Source organism: Coenobita brevimanus, chromosome 58, assembly GCF_032717465.1.
Source record: "Coenobita brevimanus isolate Jiangsu-jjx chromosome 58, ASM3271746v2, whole genome shotgun sequence".
Lineage (NCBI taxonomy): Eukaryota > Metazoa > Arthropoda > Malacostraca > Decapoda > Coenobitidae > Coenobita > Coenobita brevimanus.
In genome coordinates, this window is record NC_137011.1 from 6,323,541 (window position 1) to 6,347,076 (window position 23,536).

The 23,536-nt window shown below is 40.5% G+C and overlaps 1 protein-coding gene across 1 annotated transcript; it reads right to left on the bottom strand.

Annotated features, from left to right (window-relative positions):
• Positions 1-3,527: 3,527 nt before the first annotated feature.
• Positions 3,528-23,193, bottom strand: Cmtr1 (Cap methyltransferase 1). Its single transcript, XM_080274595.1, has 16 exons — positions 23,147-23,193; positions 19,873-20,269; positions 17,958-18,116; positions 17,233-17,400; positions 16,741-16,908; positions 15,401-15,608; positions 14,118-14,333; positions 12,909-13,041; positions 11,253-11,471; positions 10,175-10,371; positions 9,840-9,971; positions 7,938-8,160; positions 7,291-7,413; positions 4,950-5,077; positions 4,436-4,544; positions 3,528-3,687 (listed from the first exon to the last, which is right to left on the bottom strand). Exons 1-16 carry the CDS (start codon positions 23,191-23,193, stop codon positions 3,528-3,530), a joined length of 2,787 nt encoding a protein of 928 aa, XP_080130721.1.
• Between the last annotated feature and the right edge of the window lie 343 nt (positions 23,194-23,536).

The window sequence follows — 23,536 nt, forward strand, 5'->3', positions numbered from 1 at the left end:
TCCACTCACCTCAACTCTGTACGCATATCAAGATTTTGGCTGGGACATTCTAACCACTAACCCATCAAACACCTTCCATTAATTTAAAAAAAAGGGGAAAAAAAAAAAAAAAAAGTTCCACAGCACCCCTTCTAAGGTGTCATGAATGGAGGCTATCAAAAACATATATACTATCTATCTATCTATAGCCCGACGCCCTAATCCCGCAAAGGGTGGCCGCAGACAAAACGCCTTTTTTTGTTTTTGTTTTTTCTGATTAACTTCAGACTTCATTCAGGGTAAGCAGTACCATTTAAAATTAGGAATACTAAAAAGAACATTGCTATACTCCAAATGAATTTAAATTATGAATAATTAACCTTATCCATGGCACTCTGCAGCAAAAGGGGCATATTGGCCAAACAACAAAAACAGACATTCCTGTGCCAATAGGTTGCCCTCAGCTTCCACTACATGTTTTTGCTACTTCTGGGGGAAGAGGCAAGATTTAAGGCACAGTCAACCCCTTGAATACAGACACCTTGAATGCTGAAACCCTTGGCATTGTAGGGAGAGGGAAAGGGGGAAGGATAAAAATCTTTCCTGTATTTAATTATGACATGCATTTGAAAAAATAAAAAAATAAAAAAATGGGGTCTGATATGCACAAAAATGAAAAGAGAGAGAGAGAGAGAGAGAGAGAGAGAGAAACTCCACTGTCAACATCTGTTGACTGGCCATTCCATGTTCTAGCCAGTGGTTACTGGAATATTAACCATACACTTCTGATATACATCTACTGAAAAGCAGCAAAGCCATGTAGCATAAGTCCGCAGCAATGTGCTCATACATAAATTCAGATTATGAGTGATTGGTTGAATTATCTTTTTGCAACCAAGAGCCTCATATCACAATTTTGTGAAGCAATATGCAGTCATACATGTAAACTTAGAATGTACAGTACAATGAACAACAGCAATGATGTGTGTGCATGGTGAAACCACATCCGGTAATCACAAACAAATTTATGATCAACTCCCTCTGTTTCAGCATGAAGAAAATGGAAAATGTAGAATCCCCCACATTTATCATAAGTTCTATAAAAACAATTCACAGTTACATGAAAGAAAAACTATCATAAACATTTTTCTCTGTAATGACAAGGATAGAAGAGTTTACCATTTTGCCATGTCTCTTGTTTTGCACCAAAAATAAATCCTAATTACAGTAAAACAAGGAGCAGATCTTTAGTCTGTTTGCGAATCTGACTCCATAATCCCACTGATGAGTGAATAATGGAAGTTAAAATTACTCTAAAAGAAAATGATCAACCCAGTAGTGAGCTGATTAACTTCTACAAAATAACATCATTTTAACTTTATTCTTGGTACTGCCAGACAATTTTACACACCTTTTAGGAAACAGGGTGTAGTGCAGGGATTACCAGACATTCTAATCCTGTCCATACGAGAGGCATTTCCTAAGCTGAACAAAAACATTAATAATTAGCAGGAATAAACTTGAATAAAATACCATAATAAAGAGGTTACCTGCACATAAATATCACTGTGTGCAATATCACAGTATCTAGTTACTGTAGTCTTTTTAAGCCCTCCAATGAATAAAGTTATCTGCATTTTAACCAGGCTACTATCCGATTATTTTACTCAACTTAGGAAGAATCTCTATTACTAAAAGGGTTCATTCCTGTAAGGCTGCATCTAACCCCATCAATTTCATGTCTCCACTCAGCTGATTACAGTATGGCACAAGAGAGAGAATAAAGCATAAAAAGAAATCCATACTAAGGGGTCGACCCTACGCATACAAATCAAATCTGTAAAGTGTGGCCCTAGCAGAGTTCATCAGTTTCATTTTGAGCCTCTCTTTACCCTCTCCCTGCAAATTACAGTCTCCTCATTTTTTCCGATAGAATGCTTAATGATTTGACAATGGTGTACTCAGTTTGAAGATACCCAGTGCAGTAAAAATGTTAACCACTAATTTCATGATGTATTTTTCATCATGATCAGGCTACCAACAGATAATTCAATTCAACTAAGGAACAAGCTCTTGAGGCTAATTTTGCCTAAACATAATTCAAACTTCTAAACACCTCCACTTCAGAGCTCTATACACCTCCAGTTCAAAGACTAAACATCTCCAGTTCCAAGTCCCAGACACCTCCAATTCAAAGCTCAAAACACCTCCAGTTCAAAGTCCTAAACATCTCCAATTTAAAGTCCCCCTGAGGCTCAATAAATCATCTACAGACAGCAAGAACAGAGTATAAAAGGCAATGTAATTGTGAGGTGAATAACCCTTTGGTTGCAAAGTACAATAATACCTTAATTTAGTGAATGACGATTTAACGAGTTTTCAATTTAGTGGACAGGACCTGATTAAGTTAAATTTAATTAAATTCAACATTCATCTGCAAGGTCAGAGATTTCGAATACGAACAACAGAACCACAATATCTACCTCTCTACACTACCAAAACTGAGTCTGTAATTCATTTTCCACAACATCCCAATGGTTCTTTCTTCTCTAAATTCATTAATGGCATTTTTAAATTCAGTTTTATAATTTATTTTCATCATTTTGTTATTTTTTCCATTTGGACAAGAATACACTAAAAAATTAGAGATGATGCTATCTTGTTTAGTCAATCTGGACAGCATAAGCAGATTTATGCTTTCTTTTAGGCACTAATAATAATAATAATAATAGTTATGATGATAACATAATAATAACAACAACAATAAAAGTACTTCAAAACTTTGTCTTTTTTTCTTTTTTTTTTTTTTGTTCTGCTTATTGTGATGACTGCCTATATGTTAATGGGAGGTATCTGAGTGGGATTTTATGGTCATTTGGGCAGGGAGGGTGGGGGGGTTATTTTGCAAATAATGGACAACTGGCAGTAACGGACATGATTTTGCCACTATTAGTCTACTACAGTAAATCAAGGTTTTACTGCAGTTATATAATTTCCAGTTTTCAATCTAACGTCTGATGATTTTATTCAGCTCATGAGAAGTTCACTAGCAAAATTATTAAAAACTGTCTTGATTTACAACCTGGTTACAGCTAGACAACTTTTGATTTTCTTTCAACCAGTGTCAGATGACTTTAATTTAGAGTAATCTGCTTCAGATAAGGACTTAAACACTTTACTATAAAGATGTGTTTTGTGTCGTTATTGCTACAAGCAGATGATTTCATTCAGCAATAGTGAGATTAGATGTTGTCTTCATTATCCCCAACACTACTAGGGTGCCCAGTTAGGCTTTACTGTATTATGGAAAAAAAAAAAAAAAATCACTGCAGCAAGAATAAATGATAAAATGATGTCAAGCAAATGACGATATCTTGCAGTAACAGTCGTCATAACAATCTTCTTGACTGGAGCTTGGGTACTTGTGAGGGAACAACATGAAATCACACAGAAATAAAAATATACACAGTAATGTAGTCATGATTCCAGGCATATAAAAGTTACATACAGTAAATGAAAGCCGGAGAAATGAGACGTGATGTGCCAACTTAACGATGAGCTGCTATGTGCGAGAGAAGAGTAGATCGGTGGAGTTTATTGCTAGACATCCCTCCTCCCGTCTCCTCTTCCTCCTCTTTTTTCTCTTCCTCCTCCAATACATGCACTCCCATCTCCCACCACCAAACCATTCCACCACGATATGAGGAACTGGGAGAGAGATGGAAACAGATTGCACAGTACAGTATGTCATAATGATCCCAACCCTAAGGACTGGAGCCTTCATAACAACTCTTACTTAGTGATTTACTCTGCCTATTGCATTTTACTATCTTTTGTATATCACTGATAAAAATCCTGTTGATATTTAAGCAGTGTACATAACATCTAATATCATATGACATGGGATGTGCAGGATCAAGAAACAAGGAAAGGAATAAAAGACGGAAGAAACCTTATACAAAGTATATACAGTACATACATACTGAAAGGCAGTATTCCATGCATTCATGGATAAACCTTGTTACCCTGATGGCTATTTTTTAGGCGAAAATATCTTCCACAGCATTCTGGTCAAGCCCCTTAACGCTGACCTTCCCTCCTCTGACCTCATCAATGTTTTCCTTACTATACCCACATAAGCTACCCCATTTGTGCTCAGGTCTGTTCAGCGTTTCAATCAATTACTGTCATGCTCTCCACATGTCCGATTCACCTGTCTCTCTAAACACATTCCTTCGTGTAATACTCATGCATCACCTTAATTCTGTACATGTTCTTCCTCCCAGTATGGCATTACACATGACCCACCAATCTATCAAAGCACACATCATTCACAAAGCCTTCCCTTTTTTTCCCTTAGTCCTCTCCTTATCCTACACATTTCCCATTTTCTTTCTATCCTGTCTTCTCACATATTTCCCATCTCCTTTCTGTCCTCTCTTCCTTTCCGACTCACCTGAATGGAGCAATGACATCTGGCTGACAAACAAAGGTGGACTGGCGTGTGTGTGTGTTGAACCAGTACTTGCGGTTCTGACTCCTGCTAAATGCCATCATCCAGGGGTCTGAGGGGTAACACTTTATCAGTAATGTGTTGATGTTTTCATGGTACCGAGCTCTACTTGATAATGCTACTGTTGCTGCTCCAAGCTCATCTGAATATGAATTCAGTGGACTGGAGGGTGAATGCTGCCCTCCTCCTACAGCCCAAGGGAGAGTGAAGGAGCTGAAGGAAGTTTGTATAAACAGGAAGTAATGCAACATGGTTAACTGATTGATTACATTAAAAAGATCATGACAGCATAACAACACAGGTCACTACTACCATACAACAAAAGAAATGGGAGAACAAGGATTAAATATAAACATAATATAATAAAATTACTGGAGCCCTCTCAATCACAACCAGGTAAAACAATGCACATTATATAAACATGATGTTCTCTAATACAAGTAATTTCATGCCTGACCTTTAGTGCACTTGAGGAAGAGGAGGCCTGTGGGGATGGTGTAGTGGGTGTCCTTGCCTGATTCCCCCTCCACCTCTATCCACACTCGCCTCATCATTGACCCTCCCTTCATGACACGATGGTGAAGCCTACAATGGGGGTAATGTATGTAAGTCATAATCATCTTCAACATCATTACAATGTTATGGTCCAGTAATACATTAGGTTAAAAAGGATCCCGATATAGGAACAAGCAGTGCACATGAAGGGAAACCATCAAAGAAGGTCAAAAACTCTCAGTTCCATCTCACATTTTGAGTCACATTACTGCACACCATAATTATATGATTGCTCATCTCACATTTTGAGTCACATTACTGCACACCATAATTATATGATTGCTCAGTATACAGTCACTCGCTTATATAATCAATAAAAATTCATCATCATCATCATCATCATCCAATCCTACGTTGCCCCATGAGGGGCGTAGGAGCCCGGGACTAGGCAAGTTGGTTTTGACATTTCAGATGAGAATGACCAGCCTCACTCATCCCTGAGTGGCATTACATGAGCAATAAACCCCAACGACCCCTTGGATATACAGTTTACCTGCACTAGCTCTATCCGACTGGAACCTTAATTACCCACTAAAACACCAGGTGCCATCCATCCATCATCCAATCCTATGTTGCCCCATGAGGAGCGTAGGAGCCTGGGGCTAGGCAAGTTGGTCTTGACATTTAAGATGAGAGTGACCAGCCTCACTCATCCACCTAGCGTAGTAAATGGTTTCCTGGTGCACAGGAAACCATTTGGCTTGTCACTCGGTGTAGAGTCACCTGTAGACAGATGGAAGAGGAAAGAATGAAGGAAAGTAATACAGAAGAGGAAGGAAAGAAAGAAGGAAGGAAGAGAGGAAAGGGCTGACACCCAAGAGCAGCACTACATCGAGTGAGTGGATGATGAGTGCCCCCACCTAGCAAAATATTACAGTAACACCAACCAAAGTCCAATACTCAGCTACAGTATCAATATAAATCACACTCAACATCATATTAACTTCTCCTTTCCTATGGGACTTGGATATTTATTCAGGCTACATCCAGACCAATTTCTTCAGCTCAGGGAATTTTTAGCAGTACAAAAGTAAATTATAACTTTTCAACCCTCTCACTACTAGACTACTTCAAGATAAGCACATCAGACTTATGGTAATCTAAGTATAATAAATTGGGGTGTCTAATGAGTTTAACACACTTCACACAACAGTATTCAGTGTGGGTAGGATCTGGAAACAAGAATTAGAAACAAGAAACTATCAACTCCCTGAATCTGGGCGACGCTTTTTTCAGCTGACTCTTCTGCAGCCAGACAATATTAATTCAACTTAAGGTCTCTTGTATTGAGGGGACATGCAGTATATCTAAACGGAGTAATTTCTTGGCAAGTGATAGAGGATATGTGGTAGGTGGGGGTGCTCACCATCCACTCACTCGATGTAGTGCTGCTCTCGGGTGTCTGCCCTTTCCTCTCCTCTATCCTTCTTTCCATCCATCCCCTTCTGTCTTTCTTTCCTTCATTCTTTCCTCTTTCTTTTGCCTATGGGTGACTTTACACTTCCTCTTCTGTCTTTCTTTCCTTCATTCTTTCCTCTTCCTTCTGCCTGTGGGTGACTCTACACTGAGTGACAAGCCAAATGGTTTTTTGTACACCAGGAAACCATTTACTACACTGGGTGGTAACCATATAACCATATGTTGGCGCCTGGTGGTTTAGTGGGTAATAACAGCACTCCAATTGGATTGAGCCGGTGAAGGTTTATATCCAAGGGGTGGTTGGGGTTTACTGCTCACGTAATGCCACTCAAGGATGAGTGAGGCTGGTCACTCATCTTAAATGCCAGGACCAACTTGCCTAGCCCTGGGCTCCTATGCTCCTCATGGGGCAACATAGGACTGGATGGATGATGATGTGATAAAGGATTATTCCCTCGAGCTAGGCCTGGATAAATCATATAGCCCTGTTAGGGTTACAGGAGGGCGCTATCCCTTCCAGCAAAAGCAGCTACACGAGCGGAGTGTGAACTCTCAAACTCAAGCGCTCTACCACTGAACCACTCCGTTCCCCTTCCTGACACAGGGAGAATGATAATATAAGCAGAGACATCATTATCATCATTAACCAAACCTTTGTTTTTCCCACATATGGATGGAGTGAGGCAAGTTCCAGAAAACAAAGAAAAAGAAAACACGACAGAGGTAGCGAGAGGAGAGAGTACAGACTGGAGTCCAGAGAGCAAAGAAAAACACAAGAGAGACAGAGAGAGAGAGAGAGCACAAGCTAAAAAATTTATTATCACCTGGGCTTCGCAAGTACATCATGTAGTTCCTCCACACGGAAAATGTCTTTGCATCTTATTGGTGCCAGGTCTGGTCGTCCTGACTTGTTCACCGCTCGTGCAAACTTCTTCAAGTATCTGTGTCTGTAACAGCAAGATACACTGTAAGTACAGTAACCCCTTCAATCTACGAACATACTATATTCCTAATTTGGCTGCAATGATGCAAATGTTGGCTGCTGCATCTGGTAATCCCTTCTGACAACCCTGGTTCAATATGCCTCTCGGTACTTCACTATAGTCTGAGGTGGGAGCATATGCGTTCATTTCTCATGGCCTTCCTCACCTCTACCACCTTAACACCATTATAAGCCATAAGAAAAAAAAAAAAAAGACAAATGCTCTCAGTACTAGCATGGATAATACTGATGACAATGTTTCAGGATAAAATGATGACCATGATGATAATAAGCTTGAAAATTCATGGTAGTAGTGTCATCCGCAAGAGATTCTATTTTTCCTCCCCTTTTCTTAGTGGGGAAGGGGGATTATATGGTTGGGGTTTTGCATTGTTATGGGATTAACATCAAGAACAAATATTAAGAAAGGCTACACATAACAGGGATTTACTGAATCATTATTATAGACGGCAAAAGCAATAGTCTTACCTTTCAACAATATGAGAGCCTCTGACATCTTTGCCATTGAGCACCAGTGCATCAATAAGGTGCAACGTGGTGAGTTTGCGTTGTGTCCTGCTGTCCCCTCGGTACTCTGTCACCAGCTCCCCGTACACTAGGGTGTCCGGTGGCAACTCCACACGGGTGTCCACACGAAGCCATGTTTCATGTCCGCGCCCATCCCACCGGAAGACATTGCATCCGCCCAGACCTGGTGGCAAAGCATGCTATTTCTACCTACCACCTTTATATAAAAAAAAAAAAAAAAAAAAAAATCAAACCTCCTTTCCCCATCTTTCCAACACACACTGAGCAGCATTGTACCAAGATAATTTCTGCACCCTGATCAACTTTACATCTGTACAAAGGCAAGCAGAGCCTTCTCCCACTGCAATGGCAAACTATGATCAGTGTTACCGTCTTGAGTCAAATGCTGAGGCTATTGAGAGAGAGAGAGAGAGGAGGGGGGGGGGGATTTAACATTACCCCTTTCAAGTGTACAAGCCTGAGGATAAGCAACCATGGTTAAACGGTTACAGTGTAGATCATCTGGACATTCGAACATATATACAACCCAGCCTACTCCCCATGGCTGCAACTTTTCAAGATCACACACAAGCATGTAGAGCAAGGCTGTGATTTCAACTGTTGTCACTAACAGCATACTGATGATAAAAACAGCTGATCTCACATCACCCCCACTGAGATGCAAGTGCTTACTAGGCAACAATAGTCAAGAACATTTGAGGCTAACAAACTGGTATATACAGTAAAATCTTGATATAACGGAATAATTCAGCCAACCCCTATTCCATTTTATCAAATATTCTGCTTTTTCAAGCTTCCGTTCCAAAACCATAGATAGAAAGGAATTTTCCAGAAATTTGCGATTTTCTCATATTTCTTCCCTAACTCGTGACCTGAAGCCTATACACAGTTGCTACTAAATAGCTTCTTTTGCTACACATACACATGCTGCCTATGCTGGTCATAATGATACACACAGAGCAGTCAGAACCCACAATAATAATAATACTGTAATAATAATAAATAAAACAGTAAAAAAAAAAAAAATCACCTCCAAATGGGGGGGATATGACTTGCTTGTAGAATCACGCTTGACACAGCCCCCCAAACATGTGTCAGGCGTGATGCTTCGAGATTATTTCTAATTTCTGGCCCATAGAAAGCTTCACCCATTCCTTTTTTTCCTGCACTTTTGGCATGGTGAACGTTTGGTTTGCTTATTTTCTACAGAAAAGGCACAGAAAAGTTTGTAATGCCCAGGTAATCACGCACACTTGGAGGGAAGATCTGAACTATGCAGGGGTTGCTGGTAGACTGCGGCGAGGTGAACAGCCTCACCCAGCCTGGGAAAAAGCTGCTTGTTGCCGTGGCCTATGACAAAGCCCCGCGCCTTGTGACTGATTGGAAACATTCCAGTGCATCACAATTTGTCCACAGCCACGGACAAACTAGCTTGTTTCTGTTACGGAGACCTGATGCCTCGCAACAGAACGGAAAACTTCCAGAATATTACGAGTACCTTACAGAAAAAAATAGTTCCGTTTTCTCAAGCTTCCGTTTTATCCCGCATTCATTATATCAAGCTTTTACTGTACTCCTGGCAGCACTCTACTCATACATGGCAGGAAAATAAAAATACTACCTATCAGAAGGATGCCGTCAAGAATTTTAAGGATAAAAGATCAACCTATCCCCTGGCTACATTTTACATGGAGAATGAGAGGAAAAAAAGATAAATGCTGGAGTCAAGAAATTTTAAAGGGAGGAGACTGACCTATGCCCCTGGTAGCACTTTACATGGCAGGAAATAAAAATACAGAATCAGAAGAATGCTGTACCCTCAACTTGAACCTCATGACAGACCCAGATAAAAAGCACGGTCCTTCCTGCCATCCCTGGGACCAGCCAACAGGAGGCAGCGGTGATCGTAGGGCCCACGAAGTTTCTCCCGTAGGTTCCCGAGAGTTAAATCCTCTGGTCCAGGTGTCATATAATCTGCAGTTGGGGAAAAGAAGTACAGTCAGTTCTTGTAAAAAGCTAAAAAGATGTTCTGATATATCATAACCTTGTCCATATACTTCGTATCATGTGGGAAACTGGCAAATCAGGTTTATGGGTACTGTATGAATTTTTATATATCACAGCTGTTTATGTACAGTATGGTATATATAACCTCCCACCCTTCACCTAATACCAACCATGACTATCACTGCCATGAAGCTGAGCAAATTTATTGCTGGGCTGTGAACGTTGTGGTGCAATGCGTGCAACATCTTGAAGCTGCCATCGATGAAGACTACTTTGACGAAGCTCAGACTGCCGCAACTCCACTAACTGTGTGTCACGGCAGAATGTCTGGATTTTACGAAGGCCAATGATCTGACGGTAACCGAGCCTGAGAGGTTAGGATAGGAGTTATGATTAGCTTCTTTTCACTTGATGGAACTTAAGTCACACCCACAATATGAAAATTAAGTCATCATCATCATCATCATCATCATCATCATTATCCAGATCTCCTTTCCCACCCTCAGGCAAGGTGAGGAGTAGCAAGTTCAGACAGCTTAAGTTTGCCCAGTTCAATGGGCCATGCTTCCACTCACTCATCATTCAATCCCACGGAATTCTGACACCATCAGATAGGCAAGAAAAATGTCACCACGTTCTGTAGCATCACATATACCTACCTAATAGAGTCAATCATGGCTGCCTAAAATTCATTGAGCCTTAGTTTTGAGATAAAAATGAGTCTCTTTGCTTACTAGTCAAAGCAACACTTCATTCTGACTTCATGAACATCAACTGAGCTGAAAGAGGACAGAGATCTCTGTCAGGCTAGTCTTTATACAGTCTGCTGAGTTGCACAACCGTAACAAATTCTGTATTAAGATACTTATGAAAAAAAGGCAATGTATGGGTGGGGTTTGGTGACAGCCTCAACTACCGTACCAATACAGCTCATATCTGCAAAGAAAAGTAATCACCAATACAAATAATACCTACAATGAAAAATAATCTATTTTCTTGTGACTGAGCATTTAATAACACTTCCTAGGAAAAAGAAAATGTCACAAGCAATATACTGCATCCTCCAAAAAAGTAGGTGTACCAAAGTGGGGAAGTATCACCAGGCATTAGGCAGTACTCATTCTCTCTCCATTTAGTGCTTCAAAAGTGTCTTCAAAGTCAAGGTTCTCAGAGTCCTCAAATTCAACTGTTGTATAAATATTATGATGAACAATGCAACCTCAATCTACTGTATATGTTAACACTCACTCATTGTTGGAAGTAACGATGTAGTCAAAAAATTCCTGGTCAGCCTTAAGGTGTTCAAATGGAACCAGCTCTACCAAGTCCAGTTCAGTTTCAGATGACGATAAGGAAGCTAATGAGGAAGAGGATGATGATGCATAACTGATTAGTCGCTCATTCATCTCCATGAGGTAACTGAACACATCTTCGGTGTCTTCTCGTTTCCACTTACAGATGATATACCTGAAAAGGACGGCAAAAGTTTGATGATCATACTGTACTGGAAGACATCTAGAGCTATGACTGTAACCCCTTCAGCTTGTATGCAATTTTTAGTTCATTCTTGTTATCTTCTCATGGTTTCATTCATCTCAGACTAGCCATCACTATCAAGGGTTCTCTTCAGATTAAAGGTAACAAACTACTGTACACACAGTCTTAGTTATAAGTCAAGGATGTGTCCAAAAATATGACAATATTTTCCATACAAAAATATGACAATATTTTCCAACAACCACTTATGAGTTCTGGGCTACAAGGAAGTTCAAATATGGACACTGATAATATTTGCAGCTAGTATTAACCACATTTGGAAAAGAAAAATCATATGAAAATAGCTTTGACATAATATCAAGTACTTGCTGAATAGTTATATTTTGATTTAGCTGTAAATGGTAAAGTCTATCTATCTATCTATAGCCTGATGCCCTAATCCCGCAAAGGGTGGCCGCAGACAAAAAGCCTCCAAGTCACTGTCACCCACCATGTAACTACCCTCCCCCCAGCTCACTCCCCCTTCCCTCACATACCTCTCAACTCCATCCCTCCACCTCATCCTCGGTCTTCCCCTCCCTCTCCCTCCCTCCACCTCAACTACATACATCCGCTTAGTCAGTCTTTCATTCTCCATTCTCTTCACATGTCCAAACCACCTCAGTGTATTTCTCCTAATCTTCTCAACCACATCCACATCCACCCCACAACGTTCTTTCACTTCTTCATTTGTCAACCTGTCCCTCCATGTCACTCCACATGCTCCTCTCAAGTAACTCATTTCCACTGCTCTCACTCTTGGCCTTTTCCCCTCTTGCAAGGTCCATGCCTCGCTTCCATACGTCAGGGTAGGGATCACAATATTATCATGCAATGACTTCTTGACCTCCATACTCACCTCCCTATTTCTCATCACTGCTTTCAGTGAACCAACAACCTTTCTTCCCTGCTGTACCCTATCAAGCACTTCACCCCCCAAAGTTCCATCCTTACTCATCACACTACCCAAGTACTTGAATGCACTCACATTCACAGTGTTTGAAAAATTTCATATTATTTTCCTTATCTGCAATTAAATCAAAGCATAACATTGTCAGGCAAGTACTTGATATTACGTCAAAGCCATTTTCACATGATATTCATCTACGGTACTGTAATTTGTAAAACAGGAATTGTGTCAGAACCAGCCAATTCCAATAATCAGATAATTTTCCTACTGTGATTCTGAAACTGATATTAATCATCTTTTGCCAGCTGAGCAATAGCACTAAGACTACCATAAACCAGCACAATGAAGGGTAGATGAGTTGCACACATTCCTTATTGAAATAACATGGGAGTTACAAGAAAAAAAAAAGGAATGCACTTAGAAAAAAAAAAAAAAAGTAAATATATGTAATACCATACCTCTCTGAGTTTGCAGGTCTACTGGTGTTAGGCTTGTGAAGTGAAACATACTTGAAGCAGCGATACATGAGATACACCAGGCCAACACTGAAGCTCGTGAACACATCAAACAGCTTGCACACAAAATGGCCATCTGTAAGAGTTCAAAACCTAGTATCAGTCAATGTTAGAGCTCTCTCACGGTGCTAATGGATCTTTGTATGTGGTATGTGTTACGAGTGTAATGATGTATGGTTGAGACCTGGGCAGTAATGGAAGAGGATATTCAAACGTACAGAAATGACAATGAATAGATGGAATCATAGTGCATCCTTGAATGCAAAGCCTGATGGGGCATTGCAGCTGAAGAGTTGAAAGGATGGGACTTGAATGTATTGGTACTGTGATGAGGAGGACTCATTACCTATTATTACATACTCAGCTTGTACTCCTAGCAGAAATAAATTTGAGTTATGAGAGGAGTTGAGCAGAAATTAGTTTCTGGATTTCAGTCCTGACCTCTTACCAATGTAAATAACCTAATGCATTTCCTGGATATTTTCTTGACCCTCAACAATGATAATACAAAAGACCCTCACTATAACACTCTCCAGTATAACAGATATTGGATTTAATGGACAACACAAAGCCCACCAAACTTTCATTGGCTAAAACAAACAATGTCCGTTAAATGGGGTGCAGTACATGTTTCCTACCCTTTTTACTCCAACCTGGCCTGAAATTGCCCTCTCCTCATTGTGACTGCTGGGTTGTAATAACAGACTATACTAAACCATACTGGTCATGCAGAAGTGCTATGAAAAGGATGTGAAATAAGCTGCAAAAGGGCAAAACTATGAACCAAGTTGGTGTAAAATGGGTATAGTTAAAATTTTCAGTACTAGAATATGCTATTGTACTCATTTATTTCCCAACATGTGCTTAAAATCTCACCTCAGGGGGAACCCTACGATAAAGAGGACTACCGGTATCAACTTTAACACATATGGCTTTCCTCCAGTTAGTCCGTTATAGTGAGGGACTACTGAACTTTGCCTCTTCCATCACTTGTTCATCACAAAAATTGGTTAGACTCTTGTAACAATATGACCTTTGACTTCCTATAATAAAATGCTCCTTCCAAGACTCGTTCATAGTTGCTTCTTCTGACACTCGTTCATGGCAAAAATTGGTTAGGGTCTGGTAATAAAATGACCTCAGACTTCTTACCTGTGCGGACAATACCAAGAGCCACAATGAACTGGCAGAGGTAGAGCTGCTTGGACAGAATCTCCTGGATATTCTCCTGACCCTCCACACTGAACCCTCCATCGGCCATCATGAAGTGCACCCCAAGGCCTCCCGTCTCACGCTTCACAAAATTGGAAAAGTTTCGGATGTTGTCAGGTTTGTACACGTCTCCATCCCCATCCACCCCATTCTGGCCTGGAATGGATGGCAAGAAGTTAGACTGGCTTGCATGTTAACCTTCTGAAGTCACCTGGCATCCTTTTCAATTTACACTTGTTGACTGAGTGCACCCTCCTTATACAATTATTAAGTATACAATCATTCACTTATAAGATCAGTAAGAATTTAGTACCTTTTTTCATTTTCACTATAATTTTCTCACTTATACAATCACCACAATGCTAAACTGGTTATACAAAGTTTTCAAAAATGAATCCCAGCTGTAAAACAAGATCATGCTGTACAAGTTTACTTTACCTGTACTCAACTTAGTAAGGGTCTCTTGTTATGAAGGAGTTTATTAAGACTGCATCTATGCCACTCAGTTAAAAAAATTTATCCCAAGCTGAGGGATGGAGTTGAGAGGTATAAGAGGGAGGGGGGGGTGAGTTGGGGGGAGGGGAGTCAAATGGTGGGTGACAGAGTGACTTGGAGGCGTTTTGTCTGCGGCCACCCTTTGCGGGATTAGGGCGTCGGGCTATAGATAGATAGATAGATGAATTTAATCACCAGGAGATGGCAAGAATAACATAAAAAAGTCATCCCTAGAGACTTCAGACAGTTAATATTCTGTAGATCTTGTCAAACCTATCTTAAGCAACCATATGAACCTTAAACAAACTACAAAAATCTATCTATCTATTGCCAGACACCATAATCTCGCAATGGGTGGCCATTTGACTCTGAGTTATTTGTTTTACGCGAAAGGGCACTAACCCTCCACCAACCCACTTGTTGACACATAGGGAGCACGTATGGTTTGGTTATACGGTTACCACCCAGCATTGCAAATGGTTTCTTGGCTTACAGGAAACCATATGACTAGTCACTCAAAGTAAAGCCACCGGTAAAGGAAAGAAAAGCAATAAGAAGTGACAGGAGAGATGGGAGAAATAAGAAGAGGGGAGGGCGGGCACAGAAAAAGAATGATAAAGGCTAAAAAAGAAGTAGGCAGCACTACATCAAGAGAGTGGATGATGGTTGCCACCACCTACTACAAAAATCAATAATCATAATATAGTATATGTACTACATAATATTACCATAATGTGGTTCAAAGAACTCAGCAGGTGCAGCAAAGAAGTCATGAAGCTTAAAGTCATTCTCCTTAAGAGTGAAGCCAAAACCCTTGGCATCACAGAAACCATTAGAGTCAGTTTTTCTTCGCCACAACACATACTCTGAGAACCCGCCTGGCGCAGCACACACATCAGCGAAGTATAGTAAATCATCAGGCCCAACAAGCGGCTCCTGTAAGAAGCAGTAGTAGTACTAGTAATAATAATAGTAATATTAAGTTATAATAATTGTCATTCTGATTTCTTTTCTCAGTCATTCATCGTCTAACCCAGTGCTGCCCCATACAGACCGCAGGAGCCCAGGGCTAGGCAAGTTGGTCCTGACGCTTCAGGTGAGAGTGACGAGTTCCACTCATCCCTGAGTAGTATTATGTGAGCAATAAACCCCAACCACCCCTTGGATATAAACCTGCACTGGCTCAATCTGATTAAAGCACTCTAATTACCCACTAAATCACCAGGTGCCATAATTTGGTTATATGGTTACCACCCAGCATTGTAAATGGTTTCCTGGTGTACAGGGAACCATTTGGTTTGTCACTTACTTTTCTCACTTCATAAAAATACTATAATCATCACTGTCACTGAACTCTTGTTCCCACCTAAGCACAGGGTGAGGTGGGGTTCAGAAAGCAAGGAAAGAGCAAACATGATAGGGGAAATATCAACAGTATCCCCAGTGAAATGGGCCAAACATTCATTCACATGCCATCCAAGTCCCCAGAATACTGGCTCTACCTTACAGCCTCAACATCTGCATTTACATTTTCCTTACAGGCAAACTTCATGTTACCTGCCAAATACAGTCAATCTATTAAGTCAAGAGAGCATTTTCAAATCTTGTCATGTGCTTCTCTGTTCATAATTCATCCAACTAGCTTGGTCCCTGTCAGTTCCCAAGGTTAATTTTACACCTCACTTTTCCAAAAAGAACAACCATGGAAAAACAGACCCTGACTCACTTCCTAACACACTATTTCTACCTACTCTCTAGGCCAATCCATTCTATTTTCTCTTACAATATCCCTTCTTTCATATAGGATGGATGCATCCGAACACCTCATTTATGATGAAGCGTTTTCTGCTTTATTTTTGCAATCCCCAGATGACTTTATTTTGCTCAGGAGAGACTTTTCAGACTGGATGGGTTAAAGATACTGCCTTTATTAACCAATTCACAATTAGAGAGCTCTCCTAAGCTGAACATAATCACATGGAAGCAGCAAAAATGAAAAATATGATTTACTCAAGGTGACGTGGTCGGTCCTTCACACTCACCAACATACCTATAGCTACATACTCACCCCTGCTTCATTTTTAGGTCTCGTGAACATGAACTCGAATATTGCATCCATGTTGGCCATCTTCAGTGCAGCACGGTTTTGGAAGAAGAGTTTACCTAAGGTCTCAAAGGGATTGCTGCGGGCTCGACTACGTTGCAGCTCTCGCCAGTCCAGCCTGTCGAACACACTCTGAAGGTCAAGAAAAATGGAAGTTAACACAAAGGGAGTGCGACTTACAATCAGGATGAAGATTAACTCCTTTCTTACAAATAAATTCTCCTAAACTGAGTAAAACAATTTGGTGGTCTCAGGGATAAAACAACAAAATGCACCACTATACTACAGCAGTTGGTTCAGAATATTTCAAAACCTTTCAGTAATTTAACAAAAATATAAATATAAATAAATAAATTACCCCTAAACATACCTCCCAAATAAAGTACTGATGCAACTTTACTTTCTCACCGAATGGTCATCATATTCTCTCTACACACAGTAAAATTTTTCACTCACCTTCGAACTCAGCACGCCCTCAAGAATTTTGGGATCGACAAATTTAGTCTCGTCAGATATGTCAAGCTTCTTGGGTCCTTCCAAGGGCCAGGATTCAAGCGTGGCATAATCAGGAGGTGGTTCTGGGCAATGAGGAAGCCAAAGCACCTCCTCTTCCACTTCAATATGCTAAGGGGAAAAAAAAAAAAAAAACTGAATAATAAAGAGTTATCAATATATAATCCTCTTGTGTTCTATTACATCTACTTCTTCCTTCCCTTAGGTGGTTAACTTTTCTATGCTGGCAGAGGTCTGATATCTTCCTATGCTAATGACCAGAAATGAGTAAGTATTTCTGATATGATACAATCAAGGAAAAAAAATATATAAAAGAAAAACACTACTGTAATTCTTTTCTTTTTCCTTTTTTTCCATGCTGTGTCAAACATGTGGAAGCTAGGTGATACAACAAACACATACTCTTACTGAAACTCACCCTGATCAAGCGAAGCCTCTCAACACACATACAGCTGAACTAAAAGATTTCTGCTACAAAGGCCTGAACTATCAGTTTTTGTAAATACAGAGGAAAGGCTGAAGTATCACTACACAATACTGTAATCTGACATCTGTTATAAGATTGTTTCAGGCCATTCAGCTAGATATACTATGATTTGCAGGCCCTCACAACTGTTGTTATATTCTACACAATATGCCATTCACTAGCCCTGTGAATTGAGCTGTACCTCTTGGCTGGCATCCCACTGGAGATCTGTGGATGCCTCCAGCCCCTCCAACTGCAGACCAAGACCCCGACGACCACGCTGACGACTGGCCTCCACTGGCGCCACCAAACCCTGACTGTGCTTACCCAGACCTTTGCCTTCTTCATACCCATATTTTTTCTGTGGACAGATAGTGACTGAGGTAAGCTTACTTTAGGGGGAAAAAAAAAAAAAAAAAAAAAAAAAAAAAGTACTCATATTTTCTATGTAAAAAGAAACGCTCTAAACGTCCTACTACATGGTTTAAAACAAAAACAATAAATGCATACATAATATGGCACAGTCATTTACAGAAGCTCAGGGTGCTATGAAATGTCTGAGAGAAAAAGGATGTGGCTAGGTCAGGTGTAAAGGCAATCACTGGATCCAGCAAATGTGCAGTGCTACAGTATACAGTTGGGATAGCCTAAGAGAATTCACTCATCTGAAAAAAAAGAAAAAGAAAAAGAAAGAAATTGGCAAAACCAGTAATGAGTAAAGATCTATCTTGAATTTGTGTTTCCCTATCCCACCCAATACATCTACCCTAATGTCTCAACATAATGAGAACTAGCTACTAGTATAAGCAAGTTGCAATAGCACCTCTCATTACAGTTTTACTTGCGAAAGCAAGACATCCAAGGTCTAAGTCGGTGTACTGTAATCTAAAACTTTAGCATTTGCTCAGTCATTCCCTTTATTATCCCTAGCTATTCAATCTATGCATATACAGTATTAATAAATCATGGTTAATCCATTTGGTATGAAGACATCAATTACAGTTTATTTTTGTTATGTCATGGCAATTTCACGCAGTTTAAGAAAGATCTCTCATACTGAACAGTTCACTGAAAACTGTGTCCAACCCCTCCAGTTTGAAGTCTTCCCATTAAACATATGGTATCTTTCCTATTTCCTACCTGCATGCTACCATAATAAGCCTTCCTCTAAATACTGCAATATGCAATCCATAATCCTTTCTTTTCAATTCCCTGCAACCCCACAATGTTACTGTGACTGTACCATCTATCATGCGAAATACCAGAAGTGATGTACAGTATGGCTATAAGATTGGTAACCAGCCACACAATTATCACTCTTCGGCAGGGAACTCAACCACAATAACAAAGTCAAAATTCAAGCTGCAACACATTATCAAAAGGTTCTATTACATATCACTGCATTCTTTAGTTTCCGGCTATTATTAGGGAGTCAGGTGGTTTTGGTACTTGACTTGCTTCCAAACCCATTAAATGCAAACCATCAAGTGTACCATGGTTAACTTCAGCATTAGGCTGGCTTTACAGGACACATGGTACCGGTACCAACGTCATGTTGATAAAGTTTGTCTCCACTAAGTGAAAACAGCCATATCCACACTAGATGTCAAGGTGAGAACTAAAGTAGCATGGTGATAAGCACTGCATAAACAGTTTGATAACATTTGTGTAGCAGAGCTGCAGGCCTATTTTACATTAAAAAGTACATGGTAAAAAAGTAAAAGCTACACAACTGGTAGCTAATAAATTAGTTATAGTCACTACAGTACCTCCTAGCTTTGGTTGGGTAACTGATTTACCATATTAAGACTAAAGGTGGAGTCACACTGGGCAAAAGTGGCTAACATGTTAGCCACTCTTGTGAGCCGCTTTCAGTTAAACTTACCTCCTGCTCTAACTGAATATTTCATTCACAGTTAAAAACATGTCAAAAAATGATATTTAGGTCATCTCAGTCCTTATCACAGCAACAAACCTCCTAGCAAAGCTGAATCCCACTGACTATGGTCATTTGGCTTGCAAAAACGGCTAACATGTTAGCCATTTTCTGCCCAATGTGACTCTGGCTTAACTAGTCCACCACACAGTAGTACATATCTTGAAATCAAAAGACATACCATCATACGGTGAGCAAAATTACTATAGCTTCTCATGTCTATGGAGTTTTCCGCATTGGGGATTTCTTCTCCTGGGCTGCTTCCGTTCTCCTCGTCTGCCTGGACAAAATCGGAGCTGGGACATGGCTGCTTTCTCTCCCTTGCCTGGGAGAAGCTGGGAGTCTCATCCTCATCAGAGGACACAGTAGGTTGGGAAATGTCAATGCTGAGACGGGAACGCTTTCTCTCCCCCGCCAGCGAGAAGCTGGGAGTCTCATCCTCATCAGAGGACACAGTAGGCTGGGAAATGTCAATGCTGAGACGGGAACGCTTTCTCTCCCCCGCCAGCGAGAAGCTGGGAGTCTCATCCTCATCAGACGATGCTGTAGGTTGGGAAATCTTAATTACAATTACTGTACTGCATTCCAATAAACCTTTCACTGAATATGTGGATAAACTTAACAGCTACCAGTATGGTACTTTAATGCCTCCCCAAGTTTATGAAAAAGATTGTTTAATGATCATACTTCACACATGACACTCAAATTTGGCAGAAATAACAAATACCAGTAGTAAGACCAAAGAATGCTGCTTTCCTGGTTGGCTTATCCCCCATTGGCCCTGATCTGCATGTTAACTAATGATGTTTTGTAAACAATGCCAATGTTACACAATTGTTAGTACCAATTATTTTTAAAGCTGGTTAAAGTTTCTATCTATCTATCTATCTATTGCCAGATGCCATAATCCTGTACGGGGTGGCCATTAGACTCTGAGTTATTTGTTTTACGGGGAGGGGCACTAACCCTCCACCAACCCACTTGACACGTAGGGAGCACGTATGGTTTGGTTATGTGGTTACCACCCAGCGTTGTAAATGGTTTCTTGGCTTACAGGAAACAATTTGGCTTGTCACTCAATGTAAAGCCACCTGTAAAGGAAAGAAAAGCAGTAAGTAGTAACAGGAAAGATGGGAGAAATAGGAAGAGAGGAGGGCAGGCACAGAAAAAGAATGATAAAGGCTAAGGAAGAGGTAGGCAGCAGTACATCAAGTGAGTGGATGATGGTCAAAGAAGAAAAAAAATGGGTAAATTTTTGGTAATACACATCACTCGATTTTGAAACAAAAAATATATTTGCAGGTAGATTTTAGTGAGATCTGAATGAATCTGGGCTTCATTTTTGTCCGAAATCACTCATTATGGAGATTAGGTCTACCCAGGGCAAAATATGCCTATTTTTAGGTACAGGGTAGTTAAGGAAGTGGCCAGGTCGCCCATGGCAATGTTTACCTATGATCATAATAATTGGCCATGTTGTTGACCAACCATCGCTCCGACTGGAGGCGTCTGCGTACCTCATGACAAAACAATGGGAAACTTAATGATTTAACCAAACCTAATCCAACTTTATCTTGTGTTTAACAGCCACCTTTCATGTGTAAAAAATGCATGTTAAGAACGTTAAATATGGTTGGCTACTGGCAGACATCGGCGGAGTTCCAAGGTAATGAAATATAGGAGTTACACGTTAAACATATATTGCCGAAAACAAATTTATAGTGGAACAGATTCAAAATAACATAGTCTACAACATGGTCATGTCGGATTTCCTGGATTGAAAGATGTGAATTACCAATTATTGACCAAAAATGCAATACTGTACAGCTTAAGAGAAAAGTAAGCTAAGTCCATTTTTGGTAATTCACATCACTTGATCCAGGAAATACTTTGCAACCATGTTATTATGAATCAATTCCACTAAAAACTTGTTTTTGAAAATGTACCGGTATATTTAATGTGAAAACCCTGTATTTAATTACCCTGGATCTCCGCCGACATCTGCTAGTAGCCGGCCATATTTAACATTCCTATGCAAACTTTTCACATTTGAACACTGGCTGTCAAACGCATTAAGTTTGGTCAGGTTGGGTTAGCTTATATCATTAGGTTTCCCACTGCTTTGACACGAGATACATTGACGCGTCCACTCGAAGCAATGGTTGGTAAACAACACAGCCAGTTGGAGAGATCGTCGGTAAACACTGCTGTGGGCAACCTGGCTGCTTCCTTAACTACCTAAAAATAGGTACCAGTATATTTTGCCCTGGGTAGGCCTCATCTCCAAACGGAGTGATTTCCGGAAAAAATAAAGCTACTGAAAATTGACCGGGAGCTCTCCTATCACTAAATAATCACACTTCGCTTACTGGTTTGGAGGGGCAAACCAGTGACATACCTGGTATATGCATTATGGTAATAACTTACTGATGTTGGATATGACAGAATAAAATCAAGGTCAAGTTCAACTCTGCTAATGATCTCTCAACCCTGTTAAAGATATGGTGTGGAAATATGATGCATCTGAGAAATGTCCTGACTTCACCAGCTGTACAGATCACGGCAGGTAATTCTTGCACTACACAGCGACACATGAGTTACTAAAAGCCTGGTACATAATCCACTACGTACATTGGAAATCACGCTGAGGTAAGCTTCGTGTAATTCATTATCAACTAGATACACTCATACAATCACAAAAATGCACCCTTCAATACCGAAGTGAACGAGCATTAATGAGGCAACTTACAGGTGTCACTCAGGCTTCTCTCTCCCATTCTGAAGACTTTTATCGTTACTGTCTGGTTAAATCACCGCCTTTAATGCTCACATTGAGACACATACAACTAGACAGCAAGGAAAACACAGGACCGAGACCCAAAACAAACTGGTCATAGTCTGTCTTCGTTATCGGATTGAATAATTCATTTACACATGTCTGATTTTTATTGCAGTTATCTTTTTATCCCTAATAAAATATGCAAAGCATTAAATATTAAATCTCCTTTTCAAACCTGTGCACCTCTATCTGCAGAATTACACTCAGCAAAAAACTTCGCTGAAGTTGAGAACGTATAAATTACTCCGCTCGAGTTTCAAACATGATACTGTATTACTTGGAACACGCCTGTGTTATTTAAGAGGACCATTTGGAGTCACATGGAGAGACAGCCTGACAAATGAGGAAGTGAAGGAGCGTTGTGATGTGGATGTGGATGTGACAGGATGCATTAGGAGAAACACATCGAAGTGGTTTGGCCGTATGGAGAGAGAGACTAATGAGGAGAGTGTATGTGAGTGAGGTGGAGGGGGGGGGAGAGGGAGGGGGAGGAGAGGGAGGGATGGAGTAGAGAGGCATATGGGAAAGGGGGGTGAAATGATAACAGCGTGCAGCGACACGACACCCCTAGGAGGCGACAACAGAGGGTTAGACGTAGCGTACAGAGAGTTCGTACTCCATGGGCACAAGTCCCGGTAGCTGAGCTTGCAGTTTGGTCGCCATTTTGATATTTTCCCTGTTTTTGTGCCTCCATCAGTCTAACTCGGCCCTGGTCAATCCCACTGCTGCCACCAGTGGGTTCTTTTAAGGGCGACTTCCCGTCCTAAGAACGCCTGGCTTAGTACTGGGTTCTTTTCAAGACCGGGGCTATACCACAAATATAGGAGGAACAGGGCATAAAAACTCAAGGCAACAACCTACACGCATATTCACAAATCTTACACAAGGGTAAAGAATGTCTCACAATATTTCAGACTCATCAATTCTTGGGCTGCTGAATGGGGCAAGCCTATCTACTTGCTAATGAACTGGTAAATAAATGACGGGGAATCGTCCTGACGGCGAA

Excerpts from the sequence above, each read along its gene's own strand:
- Cmtr1 (XM_080274595.1), bottom strand. The coding sequence starts at position 23,193 with ATGGCGACCAAACTGCAAGCTCAGCTACCGGGACTTGTGCCCATGGA. Across the intron at positions 10,372-11,252 it reads ATCGTTACTTCCAACAATGA|GCTCGGTTACCGTCAGATCA; the intron begins GTGAGTGTTAAC and ends CTAACCTCTCAG. Across the intron at positions 4,545-4,949 it reads CTTCCTCAAGTGCACTAAAG|ACCCCTGGATGATGGCATTT; the intron begins GTCAGGCATGAA and ends GTTACCCCTCAG.